Below are 25,950 nucleotides of genomic sequence, written 5' to 3' on the forward strand. Positions count from 1 at the left end.
CCCAAACAGGGACTCCGTTAAGGGAGTCATGCATAGCTAAGGGCTTTCACTGAGTTCTGCTGGACTGTGGGGACTCTTCTGTGTGTAGTTTCTAGGATTATTCATTCATTCAGAGCGCACAGCCGCTTTGGAAACTACTTCTGCAGCAGCACTAGTTTGACTGCTCTGGGCCACAACACATTTTGAACCACATCTATGTATATTTTCCACACACAAGTAAGTTTGGTGGGGATTTTTGTTTATGTTTACAGATATATGGGGTCGGCTTAGCTCAGGAGGTAGAGCAGTTGCCTTGTAACCGAAAGGTTGCTAGTTCGATCCCCAGCTCCTCCTAGCTGAGTGTTGATGTGTCCCTGAGCAAGACACTTAACCCTAACTGCTCCTGACGAGCTGGCTGTCGCCTTGCATGGTTGACTCTGCCGTCGGTGTGTCAATGTGTGTATTAACCGATGTAAGTCGCTTTGGATAAAAGCGTCTGCTAAATGCCCAAATTGTAATTATATATATTTTTTCGATATTTCGTGTGCATTCCAGGCTGTATTACATGCGATATTAAATACTGTAACTAAGTATACATTATTCCTCCTAGAAGAGATTCGGTAGTAATCATCATAATAATGTTTAGTCACAGTCCTGTTAAGACAGGTGGGCTTTCCGTGATTGGTTACCTCTTCCCTGCCTTCAGCTGATTGGTCACATACTGCAGCAGGCCGGCCAGCTCGATGGGGTACTTCCTGAACACCGCTCCACACAGACTGGCCAGACCTAGGGACCGGGTCACATGACACCATCACATGACCGCTCACAGCCGAGAGCCGTTGGCTGAGAACATAGACAACAGGGGAACGTACTCTGCAGCCAGGAGGAGATGGTGGTGTCGTCGTGTTTCATCTTCTCCTTCTCCGGATTGGCCAGAGCCTCGATGATGCAATCTGATTGGTCGGTTAAGAAGAAAAGTGCAGCAAAAAAACAATGCCTTCCTTCCAATATGTATGTGATGCAACAATTATATTCTATTACACACTAGCGCTTACTCATGAATACATTCTGAACACACTTCTCTCACCCCTAGAACTCCTCTACCCTGTCCAGTAGTAGATAAATGAATACATGTTGTGTACATGTGTTCCAGTCTATTGAGTGTCAGATCATCGTGGTGGTCTAAAGCGGCCCTGTAGGAACCGGGGGGGGGGGGGGTCTCAGCCCATCTCAAGACCACCAGAGCCCATCACATCCCAGACATGTGGTCCTCGTTGTACTTCAGTGAGAGGAGGCCATCAGAGTCCAAAGACAATGCTGCTGGTCTTAGAGATCTGGACCAGTTCATCCCAAAACCCCAGGAGCCGGTTGGACCCCAGAGAAGGTAAAGACTGCAGGTGGAGGATACAGGCCAGCAGGTCGTAGTTCAGGGACGTGAGGTACTTCAGAGAGTCCACCACAGGCCCGATTAGGTTATCGTACCACTGGATCTGGGACAGGATCTAGAGAGAGATGAACGTTACAGTAAAAACCTGGATCAGTTCACTAAACGTTCAAAACAGACCGATTCACACCAACATCTGTCGCCAGCTCCTATTCTGACACTATACCATAGGGTAAGAATAGTGTGATGCTTAAATGTTTCCAGACAGGAGGACCATGCTTGGGCCATCATCTGGGGGTCTGATATCCTCAGGTGCTTACGTAGTCGAAGAGGATGGTGGGGTTGCTGTGGCTGAGCTTGCCGATCTGCCTCCCCGACGGTTTCACGTTCTCCTTGGTCAACCGCCTGGGGACAACGTCAACACACGTCAGCATGCGTTAACACACGTCAAGACAGGAAGAGCGGAGCACAGCGCTGCACGGCTTCCTGTCTAGCTGAAACCGTCACTGATGAAACACCAAAGTGAACAGAGGGTCGATTATAACGGGCTTCACGGTCAAAACGGTTTCACTTTTTTAATATATATTTTTCCAGCAGTTAATAAGTGGTTTGCGTTTAAAGACTCATGGAACCAAATCCACCTGCAAATGAGGCTAAGAACTATTCAGCCACACTAGCCGCGTTTACATGGACACTTCTGATCCGATTATAAGCAGCTCAATCGGAATAGAAAATTATCATATATACACCTCCATTGGAATACAATTCTATGCGGAATTGAAGAGGTGGTGTAGTCCGCTATAATCGACATGTATACACTTATTCCGAATGGTTTGGGGTGGGTGCGGCTGCTTTTTAACTTAAGAGGGATGGCATCAGAAGCTGCAGTAGCTCGCAATTGGTCCGTCTGTACTTTTATGCACACAGAACTTGACTTTTTGCCTGATTCACGTCTTTCTTACCCCTCCGCAAGTAGATCGGTAACTTATCAACCCGAGCGTGTCCACGAAGCGACGTCAACGTCTTTGGCGGACTATTTCTACACTACGAAAGGTAATTGTAGTTGCCGATCATTATCGAAAATAATACCCTCCAGGGCGAAGCAAGACACCTCCACTTCGCGTCGGGGTCCAGTTTGCCCTGTCGGGGCTAATGACCGGCATTCTGTACATTTTCCCTTACATAACAGCACTCTCCCTCTCCCCCCCCCCAACAGTCTTGGCCGAGCACTCTCATCCAAATACGTGTTGTTTGCAGCGGAGGAGGGGGTAGATATAAAGATCGGGCGAGAAACTGACGTCGCTGTGCTGTCCTCCTCCTTCCTAATTGAAGGAGCAGGCAGAGAAAAGCTCTCTCTTGCTGGGCTTTCATTAAAATCAAATAGGCCTACATAAAAATGTCAACGCCGGTCCAGATGTGGCAGGTGTGCTTGAGAGACATACGAACGTACGCTTACCTCTTTTGTAAATGCCATGTAGTACATTCGGATCGCATGATAGGAATAGATCTATTCCGATTAGAAATCTAATCTGATCAGAAGTGTCCATGGAAACCCGGCTACTGTCAACATTGAGTAGCAGGACCCGGTGATCAATGGTTCCGTCCACGTTACCCAGTTAGCCCTAGTTCCGTCCCTGGTTTAGTCCAATGGCGGAGGTGTACAGCAGATGTTGGGGGTAACTCTTACTTCATGATGTACTTGGCCCGGTCGATGGTCTGGGCCTTCACCTTGACCAGCAGAGGATGGCTGGAGTACGTCTCGTTCTTCCACTGACCGTAGAGCCGGTACCTGAGGGACAGAACACACGCTAGAGTCAGACGCAAGCACACACACTACTCTCTGCGTGCGTGTGCATGTGTGCGTTGGTGTGTGTGTGTTCGTTTAGGTGTGCGTGTTGTTTGTGCGTGGGTTAAGGTGTAAGCGTGTGTGTAGGTGTTTGGCGTCTAAGGGTGCGTTTGTGTGTAGGTGTGTATAAAAAGATGCACAGTTGTCAGTGTGAATAAAAAAAAGATGTGCAGGTGCGAGTGTCACCTGTGCTGGTAGGGGAACAGCTTGAAGAGCCCCCAGACCTCTTCAGACAGGCAGGCGTTGCACTCCAGCAGGGAGAGGGAGGGGAGGAGCACCTGGTCCGCGATGCTCAGGAAGCAGCTCAGCAGCGTCTCCTGGTGTCACACGCACAGGAAGTCACACACAGGAAGTCAGACTTCTGTAGGAACTCGTAATATAAAATAACCCAACTCTGTACAAAACACCCCGTCTTTACATGGGGTTGTAAATATGAATGCTATTATTATAGTTTAACTCACCATCTTGTCTTTGAACTCAGCCCTGTTCTCAGCCAGGTACTGTGGACAGAAACAAGAGTCAGAACATCAACCAGACCTCCATCCATCTAGCAGAGAGAGGCCTACTCCATCCATCTAGCAGAGAGGCCTACTCCATCCATCTAGCAGAGAGGCCTACTCCATCCATCTAGCAGAGAGAGGCCTACTCCATCCATCTAGCAGAGAGGCCTACTCCATCCATCTAGCAGAGAGAGGCCTACTCCATCCATCTAGCAGAGAGGCCTACTCCATCCATCTAGCAGAGAGAGGCCTACTCCATCCATCTAGCAGAGAGAGGCCTACTCCATCCATCTAGCAGAGAGGCCTACTCCATCCATCTAGCAGAGAGAGGCCTACTCCATCCATCTAGCAGAGAGAGGCCTACTCCATCCATCTAGCAGAGAGGCCTACTCCATCCATCTAGCAGAGAGAGGCCTACTCCATCCATCTAGCAGAGAGAGGCCTACTCCATCCATCTAGCAGAGAGGCCTACTCCATCCATCTAGCAGAGAGAGGCCTACTCCATCCATCTAGCAGAGAGAGGCCTACTCCATCCATCTAGCAGAGAGAGGCCTACTCCATCCATCTAGCAGAGAGGCCTACTCCATCCATCTAGCAGAGAGAGGCCTACTCCATCCATCTAGCAGAGAGAGGCCTACTCCATCCATCTAGCAGAGAGGCCTACTCCATCCATCTAGCAGAGAGAGGCCTACTCCATCCATCTAGCAGAGAGAGGCCTACTCCATCCATCTAGCAGAGAGAGGCCTACTCCATCCATCTAGCAGAGAGAGGCCTACTCCATCCATCTAGCAGAGAGAGGCCTACTCCATCCATCTAGCAGAGAGAGGCCTACTCCATCCATCTAGCAGAGAGGCCTACTCCATCCATCTAGCAGAGAGAGGCCTACTCCATCCATCTAGCAGAGAGAGGCCTACTCCATCCATCTCGCAGAGAGAGGCCTACTCCATTCATCTCGCAGAGAGAGGCCTACTCCATCCATCCTGACGCACTAGGGGTCATGGGGGGGCCTACCTCTTTCATGAAGGCCTTTCCCAGGCGGACCACCTTGGCGAAGAGGATGGGGTCGTGGGACAGGTGGGGCCCCAGGTAGCAGAGCATGCTGAAGGTGTCCTGCCGCAGGTCCTCGAAGCTCTCGGCCGGCCGGGGGGTCCGGCGGCTTCTCAGGGGCCTCAACACGCGCCCCTTGGCCCCCTTGGGAACAGCGGCCCTGTGGAGGTCAGGTCACACCATTAAGAACCAGCAGGGTGATCACGTGACCTGTGAGGGTTGAGTCACACCATTAAGAACCAGCAGGGTGATCACGTGACCTGAGGGGGTCAGGTCACGTGATCACGTGACCTGTGGGGGTTGAGCCACACCATTAAGAACCAGCGGGGTGATCACTTGACCTGTGTTCATTCTAACAGCATCCAATCAGACTAACAATAAACAGAACAGTACCTCTCGATACGTCAAATAATCTAAATTTAATTCAGAAGGACATGGGGGTTCTAACGCAGGACCCACCTGCACTACAGGGGTCCGTTGTGAGGTGGACCAGTGGTACAGAGCGTTCGTATCAGGGATCGACCCATATAGATTTTATAATTAGCCGATGCTGCTTTCATCTTAAAATGTACACAATGATGATTTCAAATGTCACAGGTCTCAATTCAAAAAAGGAACAAGGAATAAAAATAATAAATAAATAAAAATCTGCGTAAAAATCGGCCGATGCCGATGCTCGCAATTAGCTCAAAGATCGGTGTGTGATCGATTGATATATCGGCCGGTCGATACATCAATCGATCACGAGTTCATATAGGGGTCCACGGTGAGGTGCACCAGCGGTACATTGGGGTTCACGTTGGGGCGCCCCAGCGGTACAGAGGGTTGGCGTTGGTGCTCACCTGCGGTAGAGGGGGTCCACGGTGAGGTGCACCAGCTGGCAGAGGGCCAGGGCGATGGCCTTGTGCGAGGTGGCGTAGAAGGAGGGCATCTGGTCCATGATGCTCTGGGCGTGATGCCAGTCGCCGATGCGGAGCAGCGCCTCCAGGAGACCCAGCTTCTGGTTGTCTGGAGGCTGTAGGGGGACGGGGGGACGGGGGGGACGACGACAGGAGACCCTCACCCGGTCAGTGTCTGCTTAGAAGGTCCTGAGCGTTACAGTGAGGCGATTTGGGGCAATAACCGAGTTGCGATTATTTGGACCAATATTGGGATTTAGTATTAGATTATATTTTTTATGTTCTGGATTATTCACTAAACCAGCCATAAACCATTCTGTAGTATGACCGAAACAACTTTGGAAGCGGTCAACATATAAACTGCTCTTTCCTTTAGGCCAGGTCTATGTGATGAATTGATGCATGAATTGATACAACATCTTTATTTAACTATTAAATTGTAAAATAAAAAAAATTAAGATACTTACTGATCCCCAGTCAGTTACAGTAAAAAAAAATATATATTTATGTTTTGTGTGTTGAGATGAATTGATACAACATCTTTATTTAACTATTAAGCACTAACTAACTAAGCACTTTGAGTCTGCCTTGTGTATGAAAAGTGCTATATAAATAAAGTTGCCTTGTCTATTAAATTGTAAAATACAATTTTTCTACTGATCTCCCGTCAGTTACAGTAAAAAAAAATAAATATATATAGTTTTGTTTAACCGCAGCCTATGGGATTTTCATTTTGCGTTCCATTACATCGCAACTTCAGCTTGAATTCGATTAATCGTCAGCATGACAGGCCGCTTCACACTCCGCCTTAACGGACATGCAGGCGGTGGGGTCCTGCAGGGTTTCACCAGCCCGGGGAAAAACCAGCTCTCGTGTGACTTCTACAGAAACGGATGCGTCTCGCTGGCTTTGTGTTGCGGAGATCTGAGGTCGGCACTAGCTGCCCCCCTCAGTCTGCCTGCGGGGATCCTAGAGCCATAGCCCCTTCCCTCTCCTCAAAGGGGACACTCGAGACTTTCGGGGAGACAGCGAAGCCCCATAACAGCCCAACGCTCCACTCAGATCGGATTGGCTCGGTCTTGGGGTTTGCCCGCGTCGGGACAACATCCACGGAAGCAGGTTAGCGCAACCAGCCTGTCAGTCAACCAGCCCACCGTTCCTCCAGTGTGGCGAAGAGGAAAATAACCCTCCCATCCATATAGTCGGCGTATTCCTTTAACGTTACGCAATAGTAACCGGGGGAAACATCCTCATTACCAATACACCAGCATGCATACGGTACTGGACCAGAGGAGCTCCATCAGAACACGTGATGCTCCAGATAACTCATCCCCCTCTCGTCTACCTCGTGGCCTCAAATGCCCCATATGGGACGAAGATGAAGTACGCCTTAGGGTCCACCTTGGGGGGGGGGGGGAGGGGCGTACCTTGTCGTTCTTCTCCTCCTCCTTCTCCTTGTCCTTGTCCTCGCTCTTCTCCGAGGGCACCACCACCATCACCAGCTTGCGTGCGATCTGCTTGGCCTCCTGGATCTCCTTCTTGTGTTCCTCCACTATACTGACATCTTGTGGCAGGAGCTGGAAGCACAAGAAAGTCAAGATCAATGACTCAAGCACACCCAAAGCCCATCCCCGTGGGACCGCGGCAGGCCTGGTTTGAACCCATCCTTCACCAGCAAGGTGCTTTGAAGCTAACCAGCTCTACGGGTATAATAAGAGACACTGTGAGGCAGTGAGGGTTTGATCCCGGTACAGACCCAACACACATCACACAGCGTCTTTTTCTGAGAGACACCAGCACAGCATTTGACCCACATGCAATGTTGTCAGGTCCGCTATGACGTGGATTGTGTTGCGGCTTGGCTGAACAACCTGATTCATAAGGTGAGCGCCAACGTTATGAGAGGTTATCAAAGGGTCCAACTCGTTTTATGTTCAGCGTTTTGCCTTACCGTTAGAACAATGTTTTTGTCGACAAGAAACCTATCTTGTTGAACTCCATGAACTGGAACCTGGAGGCCAGTGTGAACGTATGGGGTGTCAGGAGGAGCATAAGGCCTTAGAGGGAGAGGTTCTCTTGGTCTCTTACGTGTACGTAGAGGTCCTCCAGCTCTACCAGGTTGTGGTGGAGCAGAGCAGCAGCGATGTGGTACAGAGACCTGGGGGTTTCCTCATTAGGCTCCTGGAGGGAGGGAGGGAGGGAGGGGGGAGAGACAGGGAGGAGAGGGAGAGGGGGGAGGAGGCAGTAAGAGAAGGAGAGAGAGACGGAGTGGGAAGGAAAGGAGACAGAGGAAGGAGGAGAGACCATGCGGGGAGGAGAGAGGAGAGCGACAGTTAGAAAGTTTGTTTGTATGCACGAGGCTAAGGTCAACATCAACACGGCTGCAGCTTACACTCATCAACAACAGCAACAGTCATTTAATCTTTTGATTTTTGATAAATTGATTAAACATGTGGCCTGTAGTATTGGGACCCAAGCTACCCGTCAGAACGCGAAAGCCTCTAGAACAGCAGGGGGGTCCGTACCTGGTAGAACTTGAACTTGAAGCCCAGCATGTGGCAGAGGGTGAGTGGTTCACACATGTAGGACTTGATGAGGGAGAGGAAGAAGTGGTCCTGGTCCGAGCGGCCCTCGTACACCTCCAGGATGATGTCGAGCACGCGGTTGGGGTCCAGGTTGAAACAGCCTGCGGGGGGGGGGGGGAAGCGACACAGTGAGAGGATGTACTGACGGCAGTGTGAAGAGCCGGAGCTTGGACGGCAGCGGTGGCCGTTAACTAGGGCTGGACCGAATGCCACTTTTCAGGCTTCGAATACTCGTTGGTTTTTTCCGAGCGAATATTCGAATACTCGTTCCAGAAAAACACACCATCAAAAACAACATTAATAATACCTATATACTCCCTGGAACCGATTTTGACAGTATCTGCATATTTAGATGAAGATTTAATAGCTTTTGAACGTTAATTAGTAGGCCTAAGTAAGTTGGAGTTTCTTAGTTTTTCCCCGTGGAAGCGAACAGCTGTCGTTCCGTCCCAAATCAGCTGTCCTCTGCCATCTCAGCCCTTACGGGAGCTTTTCAATTCATCCTGGAACGTGTATCTTTTCAGGGACTTTGTACAATAAATCCATAACAAATACTGAATATTGATTGTCTTATGTGTCCATATTATATCCATTATATTGACCGGGTATTCCCAAGACGCTCACGCTCTGCAGCAAGCCAGTCACAGTTGATTGGCGCGGAGCTGTACAGCGAACGTAACAAACAACTAAGCTACGGTTAGCATTTCGCTAAGCATTACTTTTCCTCCCGAGATCCTGCTGATGTTGTGTTATAAAGTAAAGGGAAACAAGATAGCCTATCTATTCTTCCTCCACCTCTCTCACTTCTCTGCTTGGTGTCGCTTATAGTTTGCCTCACTCGCTCTGGTAACGTCACGTACGTGAAAAAAAAACACGAAGCTCCGAATACCGATTTAAGCTTCGAATATTCATTTTCCGAACGAGTATTCGAATAATTCGGGCCAGCCCTACCGTTAACACACTGAAATTGAGGGGAACATACGAGTCGTACGTACCTATGAGTGACTTGATGCTCTCCAGCACTACGTGGCTGGTGATGTTCCCAGACAGGTCCTGCCCCAGCTCTGAGATCAGCTTAGCGTATCCCTCGTTCTCCTCTCGCAGCAGGTTGAACTTCTGCTGCTTGTAGCTGGAAAAAACGAGGCTGGACGTTAGTCACCTCATAACAACACAGTAGGATTGAACCTTTTGGGGAAACAATCGAATTGCGATTATTTTGACCGATATTACGATTCCGATTTATTATGTTCTGTATTAATCACTCAAAAACCAATATTCTTCAGAATGACCATCACAACATTAGAAGCATACAACGTATAAACTGCTTTCAATTAGGCCAGGCTGCTGTGTTAAGATGAATTGATATTATAACCTCTTTATTGAACTATTGAATTGTAAAAGAAAAATAAAGATAAATCTTACTGATCTCCAGTAAGAAACGGTAACAAATCATCCCCTCAAAAAAAACAAAGGTTTGTTTTGGGGGTTCTGTGCAGCCTTTTCAATTTGCATATCGCGTTCTATTACATCACGTTTCGATTTGAATTCAGTTGTAATTCAGCCCTACAACACAGGAACGTCTGCGCCCCAACAACAAGCCGACAGAAGAGCTGCTCTGTTCCATCAGCGCTCTGGAGGCTAGCCGTCTCTCTCCAGAGCCCTGAGACAACCAGCGCTCTGGAGGCTAGCCGTCTCTCTCCAGAGCCCTGGGACAACCAGGGGCATCAGGTGAGGAGACACCAGGACAGGCTGTCCAATATGGCCTGTATACACTACAGTACTATCACTACTACACTTAGACACACCGTTACTGCAACACAACTACAGTACCGCACTTATACACACTGTTACTACAACACAACTACAGTACTGCACTTATAGACACTGTTACTACAGCACAACTAAAGTACTGCACTTATACACACTGTTACTACAGCACAACTACAGTACTGCACTTATACACACTGTTACTACAGCACAACTACAGTACTGCACTTATACACACTGTTACTACAGCACAACTACAGTACTGCACTTATACACACTGTTACTACAGCACAACTAAAGTACTGCACTTATACACACTGTTACTACAGCACAACTACAGTACTGCACTTATACACACCGTTACTACAGCACAACTACAGTACTGCACTTATACACACTGTTACTACAGCACAACTACAGTACTGCACTTATACACACTGTTACTACAGCACAACTACAGTACTGCACTTATACACACTGCAAAGCTATCACCACTGCAGTACTCTCCTATACACTCTGATACAAATAGAGAGATGCAACAGGTGACATTTATTTCTGCTCAAGGCAAACTAACCACGGCTATAAACGTGTCCCACAAACTAACCAAACTGATGGTCACTGACGGAGCAAGGGACGAAACTACAGTTCCCATGATACACCAGGGCATGCAGGACTCAACAAAGACTGCCACGGAGTGCTGAACATATTCAGGACTTACAATAGCTTGGTCTTGATTTTGACGATCTTCTGGTTGAACTGGTGGGCCTGCTTTATGAGGCCCAGGGACTCCAGCGTGTCTGGGTCCAGACGCTCCTTCAGAATCACCTCCGGCACGAACATCTGGAGGACATTAACCATGATCAACACCTCACCTCCAGCTCATCACAAACAGGGCCACGTTCGGATCGCACATGCTGTTCGTCTAGTATTAGATGCCCAGGAGATGTTTGGTCCCTATTCCTACACAATCAGCCAATTACAAAGAACCCTCCCTAGTCAATGGCCTTAATGAAACACGATTCAACTGAATATGTCGGCTCACTGAAGACCAGAAACCGGTGAATTGACTAGGACTGCGGTGACTTCACTAGTTTCCGCAAACCCATCATCGTTTAAAAATCAAATAAAGAGTAATAATGATTTATGTGTCCTGTTTTTAAAGGAATTCAATGAAGAATTACACAAAATGTACCACGAAGTTGAACGTTAAATTGATACGTTGTTACCCGACATGCCAATGCTGATATTCCCTTTTGTCCTGTGTGTGTTCTCCTTGACTTCCCTTTGTGTTTAACGTCTTTGTCCCCGATGTCACATTCCTTTTTTCAGTAGCCTATCATCCATCACTCTTGATAATTATTTATTAGCTATTTCATTATCTCTTTTATTATTATGAATTGGCTTTCCACATTCAAAAACATTCAAGGTCAAACTATAAGGAGAGGTAACGGTTTATCTCTCCCATGTAAACCAGTTCAATAGACCCACTCCCTTGTGTGCTACTAAAGGTGTGTTCGTGCTCCTGACTTCCTTAGCTTGCTAGCACCAGTAATACCAACTAGGAAGGCTAGCGTCCAGCCCTGCGAATACTTTCATCCAGTAGAAGACGGTTCTACTACATTTACACCAACTGCTGCTTACATTGCGCTCATGCTAAAAAATTTAATTGATGATAAGTATTTATACAAACACATAATTTTACTCCTGAAATTACGGCAACGCCACTCAGACAAGAGATACACCTGCATCAAACTGAGGTGTAATCACGTGACTGAAGCTCCTCGGGACAACGTATCGCAGAGCCTCACCAGACAGGCTCCGACCAGCTGGGTGTAGTTCTCCCGCCTGTGTTTCTCTTCCATGGCACTCGTCTCAATATCTGGAATCATAAGGCCAGGATTCATATTCCAATTTTGATCCAACATTAGCATTAAATGAATATCACTCATCAACCAGCACGCGCTAGATGTCATTAGGGAGCCGAGAGGGGTTGAAGAGTAGATAACCAAATCATTAAGGACCATGTAGGGGTTAGACAGTACCGAGACAGGTCATTAAGGATCAGGTAGGGGTTAGACATTACAGAGACAGGTCATGAAGGAGCAGGTAGTCTTATTTGTTGATTTATTTCTTTAATGTGTGTTATTGTTGGTGTAGCATTTATTTGTTGAGCATGTTAGCATCGTTATTGTCGGTGTAGCAGTTATTTGTTGAGCATGCATTGTTGGTGTGTGTTATTATTTGATGAGCATGTTGGTGCGTGTTATTATTTGCGACTGTTATTTGATGCATGGCGTGGCTACTGACCCAGTATGCTGAAGACGTCTGCCAGTATGGAGGCCATGTCCTCTCGGAGTTCCTGTAAGCACACCTTTAAGTCACTTTGACATTGGAGGACGGGGATCCCACAAAGGGGCGTCACAGCAGAATCACGGGAGAACATGTACAACGACCTTCCATGACGAACTAAGAGCAGTAAGTATGGAATGGTAGACATGGCAGAACGGGCCTGTCTGCGACCCCAGGGCTCCCTGCACATTATATTTACCATCATGTCTCCAAGGACAGAAGAAGCCAGGTCCAGTTTGAGGTGACCCTGAACCCCCTGCCAGCACAGCTCATATAGGGCCGTCTGCATGTCTGTACGCAACACAAACACACACACAAAAAAACACACACCAGTTAATACAATCTGCAGAACACGCACACACACATACAGTTCCAATTCTGCATAAACATACCATTAAAACTCATCAACTCAAATAACACACAACACAGTCAGAATAACTCAATAATACTGTCTATATTAGATAGTGGTCAGCATAATGTTGACCACATTATGCTTAGGTGACCTTGGGTGTCTTGAAAGGCGCCTCTAAATTAAATGTATTATTATTATTATTATAATCAACACACAAGACATATTTAATGATTTAATCTCCCCTTACATAGAACCAAAGCTCTTGTCTTCTGTAGGTTAGAATATATGGTGTTATTTAGATAGGACAGAAGGTCAAGTATTGGTATGGAAGGTGTGGGGGGAGGTTGGGAGGGTCTGCGAGGTGTACGAATGTAGGACATCTTAAAGTGTTCATAAAACTTAATCTCACCTCTAACCTCACAGCCATGGCTTGGTTTCTCTGAGAGATCCTTACACAGCTGCACACTGGGAGAAGGAACCAATAAACATCAGTCATGTGTATACCACCTCCAACATTCAAACAAGTGTTATCTAAACTATTGCTGAAGGAAAAGAGGGTCAACACAAGATGGAGATCATAAAAATAGCAAAACCCAACATCCTAATTTACCATTTGGGATTAATCAATTAAATTTGATCATTCCCAATTGTAATGATGAAGCCATTGAAGTTTTAGGTAAAAATAAGTCAGTATTTCAGGATTAACATCAATACTTTCCACATGCATGGCTTACCATTTTTTTTTTAATAATAATGATATGGTTGGTTTACATGCAAGAAGAGAATGGCTGAACATGATATACATACTTCTAGCAGTAACAACTGAACCAGTGATTATTTCCAGTTAAAGGGGTAGTTCGGAATTTTGGACATAGGGCCTGATTCCCAAGTTAGCCTTGGTGTTCTTTATCATTGGAGACAGTTTAACACATTTCATTCAGTCCTTCTAGTTGTAGAGTTCCCTCGTGCTAGGCTAGTGCACGGCAACGGGCAATTCTAGCCTTCTGATAAAACAGTCTTACCCACTCCACAGTAAACCCGAGGTAAATCAATTATAACGCCAGACTATAGATGTAAAAGTCTGTGTTGACAGAATAATGTTAGAAATAAAACCAACCGCTCATCGCATTTTAAGAGACTTTCTCAGCAGCAGCGGGAATTTAAACCTAGGCATCAGTCCGCCGCTGCCGTAGCCTACTACCAGGAATATAACACTGCTGCTGAGACACATTATTTCCCTCAAAATTGAATGCAACGCAAGGTTGGGTTTATTTCTAACATTATTCTATCAACACAGACATTTACATCGACCGTCTGGCGTTATAGTTGTTTTGACCCGGGTGTACTGTCGAGTGGGTAAGACTGTTTTATTAGCGGGCTAGTATTGCCCGTTGCCGTGCGCTAGCCTAGCACGAGCAAACTCTGCAACTAGAAGGACTGAATGAAATGTGTTAAACTGTCTCCAATGATAAAGAACACCAAGGCTAACTTGTGAAGCAGGCCCTATGTCCACAATTCCGAACTACCCCTTTAACCCTTTTCCATACATTTTAGCAAGGAGGGTTTTTAAGAATATTATGGAGTAATCCATTAACATCAACACCACAATGAATACTTCAAATACGTGTATAACACTTTTAACACGTCGGTTTTATTAGACATTGGAAATAAAAGTCTGCCCTAATAGGCCTATGTTGCCCTGCTTTTTCAAAAGAAAGAATGTTTGATATTGATAATCAGATCTTACGGCCAGATGGAAGATATGTGGTCGTAATGCCCCATCATCTCGAATACCACTCATTACATCGTGATGTCTCCCCGTTTAATATGATATGATTGTTTTGTTCTCCGGTACAGAGCCGATGGAGGAGTCACAGGCGCAACAGTTCCTCCAGTCTTCCCGGACCTAGACGAGCTGCACACGAATCAAACTAACTCCCCGCTGACCGCCATCCACTCACTTTGATAACCCGACTAATTAACCTGCAGTCAGCGGTAATGAGCTCCTATATGCTAATAACGAGCCTTTAGACGACGTAACGGTGGTGCCCAGCTTGTAAAATGTGTTCAGTAACGTTGGACAAGACATCTTAGTTTGATTAGGAAGCGATGCCAAGTGAGGGGGCTCATAAAATAAAAATATTCCCGGGTCCAACCCTGAGGTACATCAATGAGTTATCGAATCCCCCCAAAATAAGTGACACAGCTAGCAGAGCAGTCTTGCTGCCGTAGCTAACGCTGGAGCTAGCACCACAGCTAGCTCCCTCCACATACACTGATTTTAGCTGCTAGCACCGCAGCTAGCCTAGCCGTTAGCTACATTCACATACACTGGTTTTAGCTGCTAGTACCGCAGCTAGCCTAGCCGTTAACCACGCTGAGCAGGACGATACGCTCAAATCTGGCCACTTATTTTCAGCAATTTCTCATGGAAAACTTATTCTTAGAGTTATGGTTGAATGGTGTGACTTACAACTCGTGTTTTCCAGATTTTTCCCAGTTTTTGATCCAATCAGTCTGGAGGAGTAGTGTCGCCATCTTCCACTACACAGCCCGGATGTCTGGCTGTCTGTGTCCGCTCAGGGTCAAGTGTTCTCGGGCGCCCCCGGTGGCTTCCCTCCGCTAGCCGCTGCAGGCCCGCCGGGCACTCTGGTGGTGCAGTGGGGTAATGCAGTGCTGTGGCTTTTGTTGAGAGGCAGAATTAAATAACTGTTGTTGGACTTTATCAGTAATACTGCCCAAGAAATATTACGGTTATAACTACTACTGACATAGTTTCCTTATCTATTTGTTATGCAAAATGGCTTTCTGTGTTTTTTTTCCCACAAATATCAAATATATGTGCTGCAATGTTATTTGGAACTTCAAAAACACACACGTTTATGAATATATATATTTCTGTGTGCGTAAAAAATCCTAACGGTTGCCCTCTCTTGTTTTTCATTCGAGGTCGTGCTGTTCATTAAGTTACCGCATGGGGGCCGCATGTTCTCTCCTAAATAACGCTTCAATCTGTTTAGGTTTAAGGAACTAGTCTATTTACTACACAATCAGACTATTACTGATAATACTATTGCTAGATAAATATATATGCCACTGCCATTTCATTGGGGTCTATGAATGTTGTACTTGTATACTGGTTTGGATTTGGGCTATGTCCCAGGGTGAACATAATAGTAACATGGCCACTGTCAATTTGTATTAGTAATAGTTATACTTTTGTCTCAAATTGTAAATAAAACCACCAGAACCACACATAACGTAACTTCCCAACGGAGTACATTTGATCCGGTATTTAATTTCTTCTACCTTGACTATCTGGAAATCAACTGCCTGGTACAAGACAATAAAAACAGCTCACAATATCACTTCTGTCTTAAAACATTTTTATTTTCAAAGACTTCTAACTACTGTGAGCAGCAGCGCTAGGTGCTACAGGCTGCAGGCACCACAGCGGTCCCAGGAGCGGACCTACAGAGCTGAGAGATCTAGAGGCTCCCTCTAGTGGCCCCCTGCGGTACTGCATCGTGTCACAGGGGCCAAGGGCAGAGGGAGCGCTAGAAGAGCAGGTTGAAGAAGGTGTGGGTGGAGCCGTCGTGTGTGTCCACCTCCTCGCCCTCGCAGAACGACGGCACGCACAGCTTCTCCGGGTCCTTGATCTCAGTCTCCACCTGGATGTGGCTGCACACACACGCACACACAAACCCGCACACATACACACATGTACACGCACGCACTCACACATACACATACAAGTTCTCATTGTGTACGTCAATAAATGTCGATATAGACATCTATATAGATCTATAGATATAGATATGTATCCTGAAGAGCAATAGATGGTAGTAGAAGTGTTAAGGTGTTTGTAACCACACCCACCCGACTATGATGATGGAGGAGTTGGAGGTGTAGGTGGTGCTGACGGGCATGCACCCCTCGGTGACAGCGGTGCAGTAAGTACCTGGAAACAGAGGAGCTGAACATTAGCCCGGTCCCTCCCCACGTCTCACTCCTGTTCTATCACACTCTCAAACACACTCTCTCAATCTCAATCACACACCCTTAATCAGACTCTCTCGATCACACACTCTCAAACACAGTCTCAATCTCAATCACACACCCTTTATCAGACTCTCTCAATCACCCACTCTCAATCACACCCTCTCAATCTCGCTCTCAATCACACACTCTCAAACACACCCTCTCAATCTCACTCTGAATCTCACGCTTATAATGTATAGTTGTAATGTACAGATATAATGTAAAGCTGTTATGTACAGATATAATGTATAGTTGTATGTGTGCATCTGTCTCTCTGTCTGTCTGTCTGTCTGTCTGTCTGTCTGTCTGTCTGTCTGTCTGTCTGTCTGTCTGGTAGGGGCCCGTTCAGCCCAGGTACCAAATAGAAAGGGCTCAGTGTTGGTGGTGTCCCCTGGGAGGGGGTTTGAATGAGGTAAACAGGGTCACCCTTCACCAACAAGGCCACTATGAAACCATCTTAAATTTTACTTTTATTTTTGCACCTTCATAGCTACCGATCTTATTGTTATTGTTGAGACTATTCAGGATACTATCGGTCAGTCGTTTTTATTCTTATTTCGCTTTCGTTCTTTTCGATCTCTTTCGTTCTATCACGGTCCTGCCTTCTCTGCTGTAACACCCAGGCAGGTATCCTGTCTGAGATTAATGGAGGACGATCTCAAAGCCTAGGCTGAGCTCATGGCTCAGGGGCCTCACCTTGGGTCTTGGGTACCGTGCCCTTCCACATGCTGAGGGTCAGTCCTTCCCCGGCCACAGTCTCGCTCCCCAGAGTGGTCTTCACTGAGAAGCTGGCGCCGGGTGGCACCTCCATGGAGCTCACGGCCGAGTGCAGAACCTTCTTCTCACAGCTCTGGTTCTTGCTGTCGATCTCATAGAAGACCCCCTGTCAGGGAGAACCACGGGGAGCCCCCTTAGAGAACCGACCCCAGGCTTCCAACGAGGGGCTACAAACAAACACAGGGCAGAAGGGGTACCTGGTCGAAGAGCAGGAGCAGGTCCAGGTTCCTGGACGAGTTGGTCGTGACGAAGCCGGGCCAGGGGGCGGTCTTCATGCGGAGTTTCCTCGCCAAGGGATCGTAAACAAATTCGGCGACTACTTTGGCTCCGTTCCTCAAATCGGACTGGGGGGGGGAGAAAGGCAGTAAGAAAGGATTCAGGGGTTCTCCGTCTGTTCTCGTCGAGAAGAAGATTGGTCGGGGGGTTTCGTAAGACTTACCATGGCAACAGTCCCCGTCATGTTGGGCGAATCTACGAAAACAACAACAAGCTTGGATATGAGTGCAGCTCAAACAGACGTCACAGAGCTATGAAGACACACATTCACAGCAGAGCCGCTGAATAGAAGCGTTCTTACGGCAGGCCTGGTGGTGGTCCGCCAGGCTGGTGGACAGACCCATGAGACACAACGCCGCGACGACTGCAAACATCTCCACGGTTCGGGCGCTTCACAACAAAGGAAGTACAGGCAAAGACGACGCTCGCAGCTTGTGGTGCGTCTGGCCGGACCCAGGGTCCTTTTATAGCCCCCCCATCCCAGCCTGAGCGGGGTCGACAAAAACAGGCCCCTCGCGGTCCCCGTGGCGACCCCGGCCTCCTCGCAAACACCTGCACAAGCACAGACGAGCTGTTGTTGTATAGAGCGCTGGGCCGACCAATCACGCGGGAGCAACACAGCTCCCATGGCTGGGAACAAATTTCTGTCCCTTACCTCGCGTGACCTCGAGGCTGGGACTGGGAACGCCGCGCTCCTCCCTGGGTCCTTTCTGATTCTGAGGTCGCCAGACAGAGTGAATACATGGCACTGTATCGGTGGAACAACACGGGCTGTCTGAGGCTTGCGTTTTGTGTTTTCCTCGATGTTGTGTACTGCTTTGGTGAACGGAAGAGACTCTCGTCCCCGAGAACGAGCTAGGATCAGCTCCACTCTGCTCACCTCATCGAACCCGGACCTCTGAGCCCGTGTCAGGGGTCTTTAGGGTACACCTGGCATCCTCCATGTTGATTTCTATATTTCTGATTATATATCTGCTGATTATATATTTCTATAATCGGCCTAAATACATACAGATTTGTTAAAAAAAAATATATTGATCAAAATCTCCTGTCTTTCACCAAATTTGAGAATGTTATTTTTTGTTTCTTACTCCCCTTTCAAAGCCCAGACAAAAGTATATTTTACCGAAAGTTTCATAAAAAAAACCTTTTTCCAAAGTCAATACCTGGTTGTGGTTTTGACAGAGACGGTCCACTCTGAGGTGAAACTCAGAGGAGGTTTGAAACTGAGACGGACTGTGAATCCATCTGCTCAGAAAGTCCCTGATGGGACGACGCAGTGGTGAGTCCCAGCGAGGAAACCAGACTGCTGCTTTCACAACACAGAGACTTGACAAGGAGACGGAACGGTAGGTTCTCTCCTTTCATGTTTTATGAAATAAACGGGAAGCGATTTGAGAATGAGGGAAACTAGAGGCACTGATGATGAAATCCACAACGCTCTGGAAATAGATGTGGTGACCAGATCAAAAGGAGGGAGACGCTTGTGAAAAAGAGGGATGTCCATTTTGAGCGCGAGATTATGTAAAACTATTCGCAACATGGTTTCTTTCCCAAAAAAACACACTGAAAATAGAGGATTCCACTTGGAATATTTTAACTTTTACTTTGGAACCGACTTCTAACAATCCCCTTCTATAGGCCTACTCTGTAGCGAGGAGCCTAAAAACAGACTCGATTAAACCAACCTGATTCTGTACGGCTGCGTGTTTGTTATTCATAAGATGACGTGATGACGAGATCTTGAATACATTTTATTGAGTGAACTATACTGTGTCAGCTGTGCAGGCCTGGTCTGACCTCAAACCCGGGGTCTAATCTCAGGTCCGATCCCAGTGGCGATGACCCAGTAGGCCTACCACGCCACCCTCCTCAGCACATGACACTTGTTGTTACAGTAGGCGGAGGAGAATGGCCGACCGCAGGTACTTCCTCTCTAGTGAATCATTATTGTGAAAAGTCATAAAAACTCCAACAGAAACCAAAACTGAGACGAAAGCACTGGATAAATACTGCCGCGCAACATGTCGCTGCACAGACAACACGCAACACAAGGTAAGGCTGTTTTCTCTTGTCCTCATCTCTATGGGTCTAGATCAGATGGAACTAACCAGAGCTCTGTCGGCGTCTCTCGGTGGGGAGAGGCTTACTATGAAGCCGCTCAACATTAGGAGAGTATGGTCAGCTGAGAATGTTGATTGTTATACATAGGACCTGTTGTAGTTATTGTGTGTGTTTGAGTTTAATGTACAGAGTGATCACACACACACACACAAACACACGTACCTTTCAAAATAAACAGCACACTGGGTTCAAGGCAGCACTGCTATAATTACTTTGGGCAAAGTCACTACTGTTAACTTCTTTAAAAATGTCTTCCGTTTTCTAGAAATGAAAGAAGTGAATGGTAGTAATTTGAATTAATTATTTTGTGCATTTTATAATGAATTCTTGTTTTAATATATATAGGCTATATAATATTGTTCCATACTGCGTTCTTTATAGGGCATTGCTTAGTCAAATAATAGTAAGAGTTGAAGAGGTTAAATGCAAAAGCAATGTTTTTATACACAAGATATTTATTTGTTAAAAATGTTGCTTTGCATGACCTGTCTCTGTACTGTCCAACCCCTACTTGTTCGATAATGACCTGTCTCTGTACTACCTGCTCCTTATTGACCCGTCTCTGTACTGTCTAACCTCTACCTGCTCCTTAATGACCTGTCTCTGTACTGTCTAACCCCTACCTGCTCCTTAATGACCTGTCTCTGTACTGTCTAACCCCTGCCTGCTCCTTAATGACCTGTCTCTGTACTGTCTAACCCCTACCTGCTCCTTAATGACCTGTCTCTGTACTGTCTAACCCCTACCTGCTCCTTAATGACCTGTCTCTGTACTGTCTAACCCCTACCTGCTCCTTAATGACCTGTCTCTGTACTGTCCAACCCCTACCTGCTCCTCAATGACCTGTCTCTGTACTGTCTAACCCCTACCTGCTCCTCAATGACCTGTCTCTGTACTGTCTAACCCCTACCTGCTCCTTAATGACCTGTCTCTGTACTGTCTAACCCCTACCTGCTCCTTAATGACCTGTCTCTGTACTGTCTAACCCCTACCTGCTCCTTAATGACCTGTCTCTGTACTGTCTAACCCCTACCTGCTCCTTAATGACCTGTCTCTGTACTGTCCAACCCCTACCTGCTCCTTAATGACCTGTCTCTGTACTGTCTAACCCCTACCTGCTCCTTAATGACCTGTCTCTGTACTGTCTAACCCCTACCTGCTCCTTAATGACCTGTCTCTGTACTGTCTAACCCCTACCTGCTCCTTAATGACCTGTCTCTGTACTGTCTAACCCCTACCTGCTCCTTAATGACCTGTCTCTGTACTGTCTAACCCCTACCTGCTCCTTAATGACCTGTCTCTGTACTGTCTAACCCCTACCTGCTCCTTAATGACCTGTCTCTGTACTGTCTAACCCCTACCTGCTCCTCAATGACCTGTCTCTGTACTGTCTAACCTCTACCTGCTCATTTATGACCTGTCTCTGTACTGTCTAACCCCTACCTGCTCCTTAATGACCTGTCTCTGTACTGTCTAACCCCTACCTGCTCCTTCATGACCTGTCTCTGTACTGTCTAACCCCTACCTGCTCCTTAATGACCTGTCTCTCTACTGTCTAACCCCTACCTGCTCCTTAATGACCTGTCTCTGTACTGTCTAACCCCTACCTGTTCCTTAATGGCCTGTCTCTGTACTGTCTAACCCCTACCTGCTCCTTAATGACCTGTCTCTGTACTGTCTATCCCCTACCTGCTCCTTAATGACCTGTCTCTGTACTGTCTAACCCCTACCTGCTCCTTAATGACCTGTCTCTGTACTGTCTAACCCCTACCTGCTCCTTAACGACCTGTCTCTGCACTGTCTAACCCCTACCTGCTCCTTAATGACCTGTCTCTGTACTGTCTAGCCCCTACCTGCTCCTTAATGACCTGTCTCTGTACTGTCTAGCCCCTACCTGCTCCTTAATGACCTGTCTCTGTACTGTCTAGCCCCTACCTGCTCCTTAACGACCCGTCTCTGTACTGTCTAACCCCTACCTGCTCCTTCAGATGACTGCTTGGATCCAGACCCTCCTCATGCTGGCCCTCCTGGCTCCGGTCTACGGGGGCCCCCACGGCCCCCAGGAGGGGGGGTACAGGAACTCCCTCCACCTCACAAGACTCGCCAGGACCAGAGTCAGCCAGCTGCTGAGGACCTTTGTGAGTTCTCTCTCTCTCTCTCACTCTCTCTCTCTCTCTCTCTCTCTCTCTCTCTCTCTCTCTCTCTCTCTCTCTCTCTCTCTCTCTCTCTCTCTCTCTCTCTCTCTCTCTCTCTCTCTCTCTCTCTCTCTCTCTCTCTCTCTCTCTCTCTCTCTCTCTCTCTCTCTCTCTCTCTCTCTCTCTCTCTCTCTCTCTCTCTCTCTCTCTCTCTCTCTCTCCTCTCTCTCTCTCTCTCTCTCTCTCTGTGTGTGTGTTCAGTTAGAGATCAGAGTACTTTATTGATCACAATATTTTATTTATCCGAATTGATTGTATGGTCTGTAGCGGCCCAGTGGGTGTTGGGTTTCCACGCCAACAAGTTAAACAGATCAAGCGACACAACACCCCATGCAGTTGAAAAGGGGGATTTATTTACAGGGTAAATAGTTAGCACCCACCAGGGTGGGGAAAAGGGTTACCCAAAGTTTGTAGTCTGTGTCCAGGGGTCGTCGACCTGGATGGTCCTTAAACAAAGCGGTCGGTACACCGGTAATCGGTAAAGTTCCGGGTCTTCTTGGCCGTGCAATGATCACAGAAGCTCACCAAGATGCTCTCTGTAGTATGCTAGGCCCCGTGTGGTCGCACGCTCTCCCTTTTATCCCCGAGCTCTCCTGCATAATGCTCCTCAGGCTGGCACCAGGGAGGAAGTCCATGTAAGGCTTGGGGGTGGAGCCAATGTATTAAAATTAATTCAGTTATATTTCTTTTATTATTTATGTATTATTTACAGAATTATGACATTAAAGGACAGTCTGTACACACAGTCCGGTGGAACCTTCTTGTTGTTTACATTGTTGTTGTTGTTGTTGTTTATGTAGAAGCAGCAGCAGCTGGGAGATGCGCACTTTGAAGACAGGAGCCTCCATCTGAACGACCTCCCCACCCTCTCAACCGACCTCCACCGATGGCTGAGCCTCGAGGTAGGAGTCTGAACCGGGATGCTAGAGTCTGAACCGGGACGCTAGAGTCTGAACCGGGACGCTAGAGTCTGAACCGGGACGCTAGAGTCTGAACCGGGACGCTAGAGTCTGAACCGGGACGCTAGAGTCTGAACCGGGACGCTAGAGTGTGAGCTTGGAGGTTAGAGTCTGAGCCTGGAGGTTAGAGTCTGAGCCTGGAGGTAGGAGTCTGAACCTGGAGGTTAGAGCCTGAGCCTGGAGGTTAGCGGCTGAGCCTGGAGGTAAGAGTCTGAGCCTGGAGGTTAGAGTCTGAGCCTGGAGGTTAGAGTCTGGAGGTTAGAGGCTGAGCCTGGAGGTTAGAGTCTGGAGGTTAGAGGCTGAGCCTGGAGGTTAGAGTCTGAACCTGGAGGTTAGAGTCTGAGCCTGGAGGTTAGAGTCTGGAGGTTAGAGGCTGAGCCTGGAGGTTAGAGTCTGGAGGTTAGAGGCTGAGCCTGGAGGTTAGAGTCTGAACCTGGAGGTTAGAGTCTGAACCTGGAGGTTAGAGCCTGAACCTGGAGGTTAGAGCCTGAGCCTGGAGGTTAGCGGCTGAGCCTGGAGGTTAGAGTCTGAGCCCGGAGGTTAGAGTCTGGAGGTTAGAGGCTGAGCCTGGAGGTTAGAGTCTGAGCCTGGAGGTTAGAGTCTGAGCCTGGAGGTTAGAGTCTGAGCCTGGAGGTTAGAGCCTGGAGGTTAGAGCCTGGAGGTTAGAGGCTGAGCCTGGAGGTTGGAGTCTAAAGATGCGTTGTTTTGTAGGAGCGGGAGCGTCTCAGTGAGGCCTCCGACAGCCTCCAGATCTACTGGGGCGTGCTGCAGGGAATGAGGGAGCAGATCCTGGCGGAGAACCATCACCCAGGGACCCCCCAGGGGGGCAGGACCGCCCTGAGCCTCCCGAACAGCCTCCACCATGTCCAGCTGGACCTCAGAGACCTGATGAGACGACTCCAGACCCTGGTACTGAACACATGCTGCTGCCCACAACGCACGCACATACACACACGCACGCACGCACGCACGCACGCACGCCATGCAATGCTATTCTATATTCTAATGTCAATTTAAATGTATTTAATAATAAAAATGATAGTTATGCATTTTATTCATTGGCGTTTTTCTTGACGCTCAGGGCCACCTTACAAAATCAAAAACAATAAAAACAATCAATACACCAATCAAGTCATAAGAGCAAGCAAATAAATCACATAATAAAACAAATTTGTACAAAGAGGAAAGTAGGCTTGTCTGAATAGACAAGCAGGTGAGGTTTGAGCCATCATGCCGTTTTTAAAACGTCCGTCTCTCCGTCTCTGTCCGTCCTCCGTCCAGCTGGAGAGCGTGAGCCGCAGTGAGGAGGACCGGGCCCCCGCCGACTCCCACAGCGTCCCCCGGCCGTCCGTCCGTGGCCGTGGCGGCCAGACGGCGTGGTTGAGGCGCCTGGAGGTGTATGTGGTCCTGAGGGACCTGGACCTCTACCTCACCAAGACGGCCCGCGACCTGCTGCTGCTGGAGGCCAGGCGCCATGGCTCCCTGCTGGGCGTCCCCGCCCTGCACTAAGAACACCCCCCCCCCCCCCCCCAGCGGTCCACACCGCGGGGGTTCAGTGTGCAGGGGGTTCAGTGTGCAGTGGGTTCAGTGTGTTTGGTAGCTTTAGATTGTTTAGTGTGTTTAGTAGTGTTAGGAGTTTAGTGTTAGGAGTTTAGTTTTAAGTGTTCAGTGTTTAGTATGTTTAGTGTTCAGTCTTCAGTGTTTAGTATGTTCAGTATGTTCAGTGTTTAGTCTTCAGTATGTTCAGTGTTTGGTATTCAGTGTTTAGTATGTTCAGTATGTTCACTGTTTAGTGTTCAGTCTTCAGTGTTTAGTATGTTCAGTATGTTCAGTGTTTAGTCAGTGTTTCCCCTACCATTGTTCAGGCCTGGCGGGCCTCGCGGCCCGCCAAAAAAAAGAAAAAAAGAAATGCGGCAGCATTAAGTTATATCATCATTAGCATGGCACCACCAAAAAAACTTAAAAGGGATGAAGGACAAAAAGGTATTTCAAGGTTCTTCCTAAACACGGTGCCAAACGAGAGTACATTTATTCTCCGGCAGAAGAACTATACCACGAACCGATCGTGTAAATGCGACGTCTGATTGGTTCAGCCCGCCGTTACCATGGACATTTTTACCGCCCCCGCAAAACACTAGCCTCGTTCTTTATATGTCCATAACTTAACCAACTCGTGATGGCTAAACAAGTGTTTTATATGGAAATAACCAACAAATACTCTGGCATCCCGTGAAAAATGTATAACAAATCACACTATCAGCTCTTACCAACGGGCCTAAAAAAAATTCTAGGGGAAACACTGTTAGTGTTCATTCTTCAGTGTTTAGTGTTTAGTATTCAGTGTTTAGTATGTTCAGTATGTTCAGTGTTTAGTATTCAGTGTTTAGTGTTCAGTGTTTAGTATTCAGTGTTTAGTGTTCAGTCTTCAGTGTTTAGTATGTTCAGTGTTAAGTGTCTAGTGTTTAGTATTCAGTGTTTAGTGTTTACTGGATCTCGATCTCATCATCCTGAGCCCAACATCAGCTTTTTACAAAAGAAAATATATTTATTGACATATTTATTACTGAATATTTATTTATAGGAATTTGTATTTTATTTGACTGAATTAATGTATAAGTTGTTTGGTGTGTTTTCAATAAAGAGAGAGCCTCTTTGATCGTTTTACTTCATTTAAGATATATTTTTATTATTACAAAAAGATTGGTTAATCAAACATTAGACACGATGTAGTTGAAATCATCCGTTATATTATGTGGCAACATGAATTTATAGGACGCGGTCAGTGAGTGGCTGTGTTATAATATTAAAAAATACTAAAATAATATATAGGACGAAAATAATATTTGCGACAAAAGGACGAAAAGAACGAG

The 25,950-nt window shown here is 47.2% G+C and overlaps 4 protein-coding genes across 10 annotated transcripts in view; 1 reads left to right on the forward strand and 3 right to left on the reverse strand.

Annotated features, from left to right (window-relative positions):
* thoc2 (THO complex 2) overlaps positions 1–15,304 on the reverse strand; it is a 32,947-nt gene extending 17,643 nt beyond the window's left edge. For all 6 annotated transcript variants that reach the window (XM_030360266.1, XM_030360265.1, XM_030360263.1 and 3 more), the window contains exons 1-19: positions 15,182–15,304; positions 13,118–13,173; positions 12,556–12,647; positions 12,315–12,366; positions 11,816–11,886; positions 10,726–10,847; positions 9,236–9,369; positions 8,181–8,341; positions 7,744–7,836; positions 7,083–7,232; positions 5,599–5,771; positions 4,721–4,916; positions 3,671–3,709; positions 3,396–3,526; positions 3,051–3,152; positions 1,684–1,768; positions 1,388–1,481; positions 852–932; positions 669–765 (exon numbers count right to left, since the gene is read on the reverse strand). In XM_030360266.1, coding sequence (XP_030216126.1) covers positions 669–765; positions 852–932; positions 1,388–1,481; positions 1,684–1,768; positions 3,051–3,152; positions 3,396–3,526; positions 3,671–3,709; positions 4,721–4,916; positions 5,599–5,771; positions 7,083–7,232; positions 7,744–7,836; positions 8,181–8,341; positions 9,236–9,369; positions 10,726–10,847; positions 11,816–11,886; positions 12,315–12,366; positions 12,556–12,647; positions 13,118–13,173; positions 15,182–15,246 — 1,994 coding nt within the window. In that variant the 5' untranslated portion in view covers positions 15,247–15,304. The remainder of the gene's footprint in view (positions 1–668; positions 766–851; positions 933–1,387; positions 1,482–1,683; positions 1,769–3,050; positions 3,153–3,395; positions 3,527–3,670; positions 3,710–4,720; positions 4,917–5,598; positions 5,772–7,082; positions 7,233–7,743; positions 7,837–8,180; positions 8,342–9,235; positions 9,370–10,725; positions 10,848–11,815; positions 11,887–12,314; positions 12,367–12,555; positions 12,648–13,117; positions 13,174–15,181) is intronic.
* Positions 15,305–16,077: 773 nt separating this feature from the next.
* Positions 16,078–18,299, reverse strand: LOC115546638 (ependymin-1). Its single transcript, XM_030360270.1, has 6 exons — positions 18,104–18,299; positions 17,966–17,997; positions 17,724–17,870; positions 17,446–17,632; positions 16,588–16,669; positions 16,078–16,389 (listed from the first exon to the last, which is right to left on the reverse strand). Exons 1-6 carry the CDS (start codon positions 18,174–18,176, stop codon positions 16,266–16,268), a joined length of 645 nt encoding a protein of 214 aa, XP_030216130.1. The 5' UTR covers positions 18,177–18,299; the 3' UTR covers positions 16,078–16,265.
* Positions 18,300–19,754: 1,455 nt separating this feature from the next.
* LOC115547359 (uncharacterized) lies at positions 19,755–24,976 on the forward strand. Its single transcript, XM_030361538.1, has 5 exons — positions 19,755–19,857; positions 21,915–22,064; positions 22,922–23,023; positions 23,792–23,989; positions 24,362–24,976. The coding sequence occupies exons 2-5, from the start codon at positions 21,915–21,917 to the stop codon at positions 24,587–24,589; spliced, it is 678 nt and encodes a 225-aa protein (XP_030217398.1). The 5' UTR covers positions 19,755–19,857; the 3' UTR covers positions 24,590–24,976.
* A 755-nt stretch (positions 24,977–25,731) lies between these two features.
* LOC115547358 (unconventional myosin-Ic) overlaps positions 25,732–25,950 on the reverse strand; it is a 32,988-nt gene continuing 32,769 nt past the window's right edge. The window contains exon 32 of one of the 2 annotated variants that reach the window (XM_030361536.1): positions 25,732–25,950. This exon is cut by the window's right edge and continues 111 nt beyond it. The gene's annotated coding sequence lies outside the window, so the exon portion shown is untranslated. The other variant, XM_030361537.1, reaches the window with a different exon arrangement.

Source organism: Gadus morhua, chromosome 7, assembly GCF_902167405.1.
Source record: "Gadus morhua chromosome 7, gadMor3.0, whole genome shotgun sequence".
Taxonomy (NCBI): Eukaryota; Metazoa; Chordata; class Actinopteri; order Gadiformes; family Gadidae; genus Gadus; species Gadus morhua.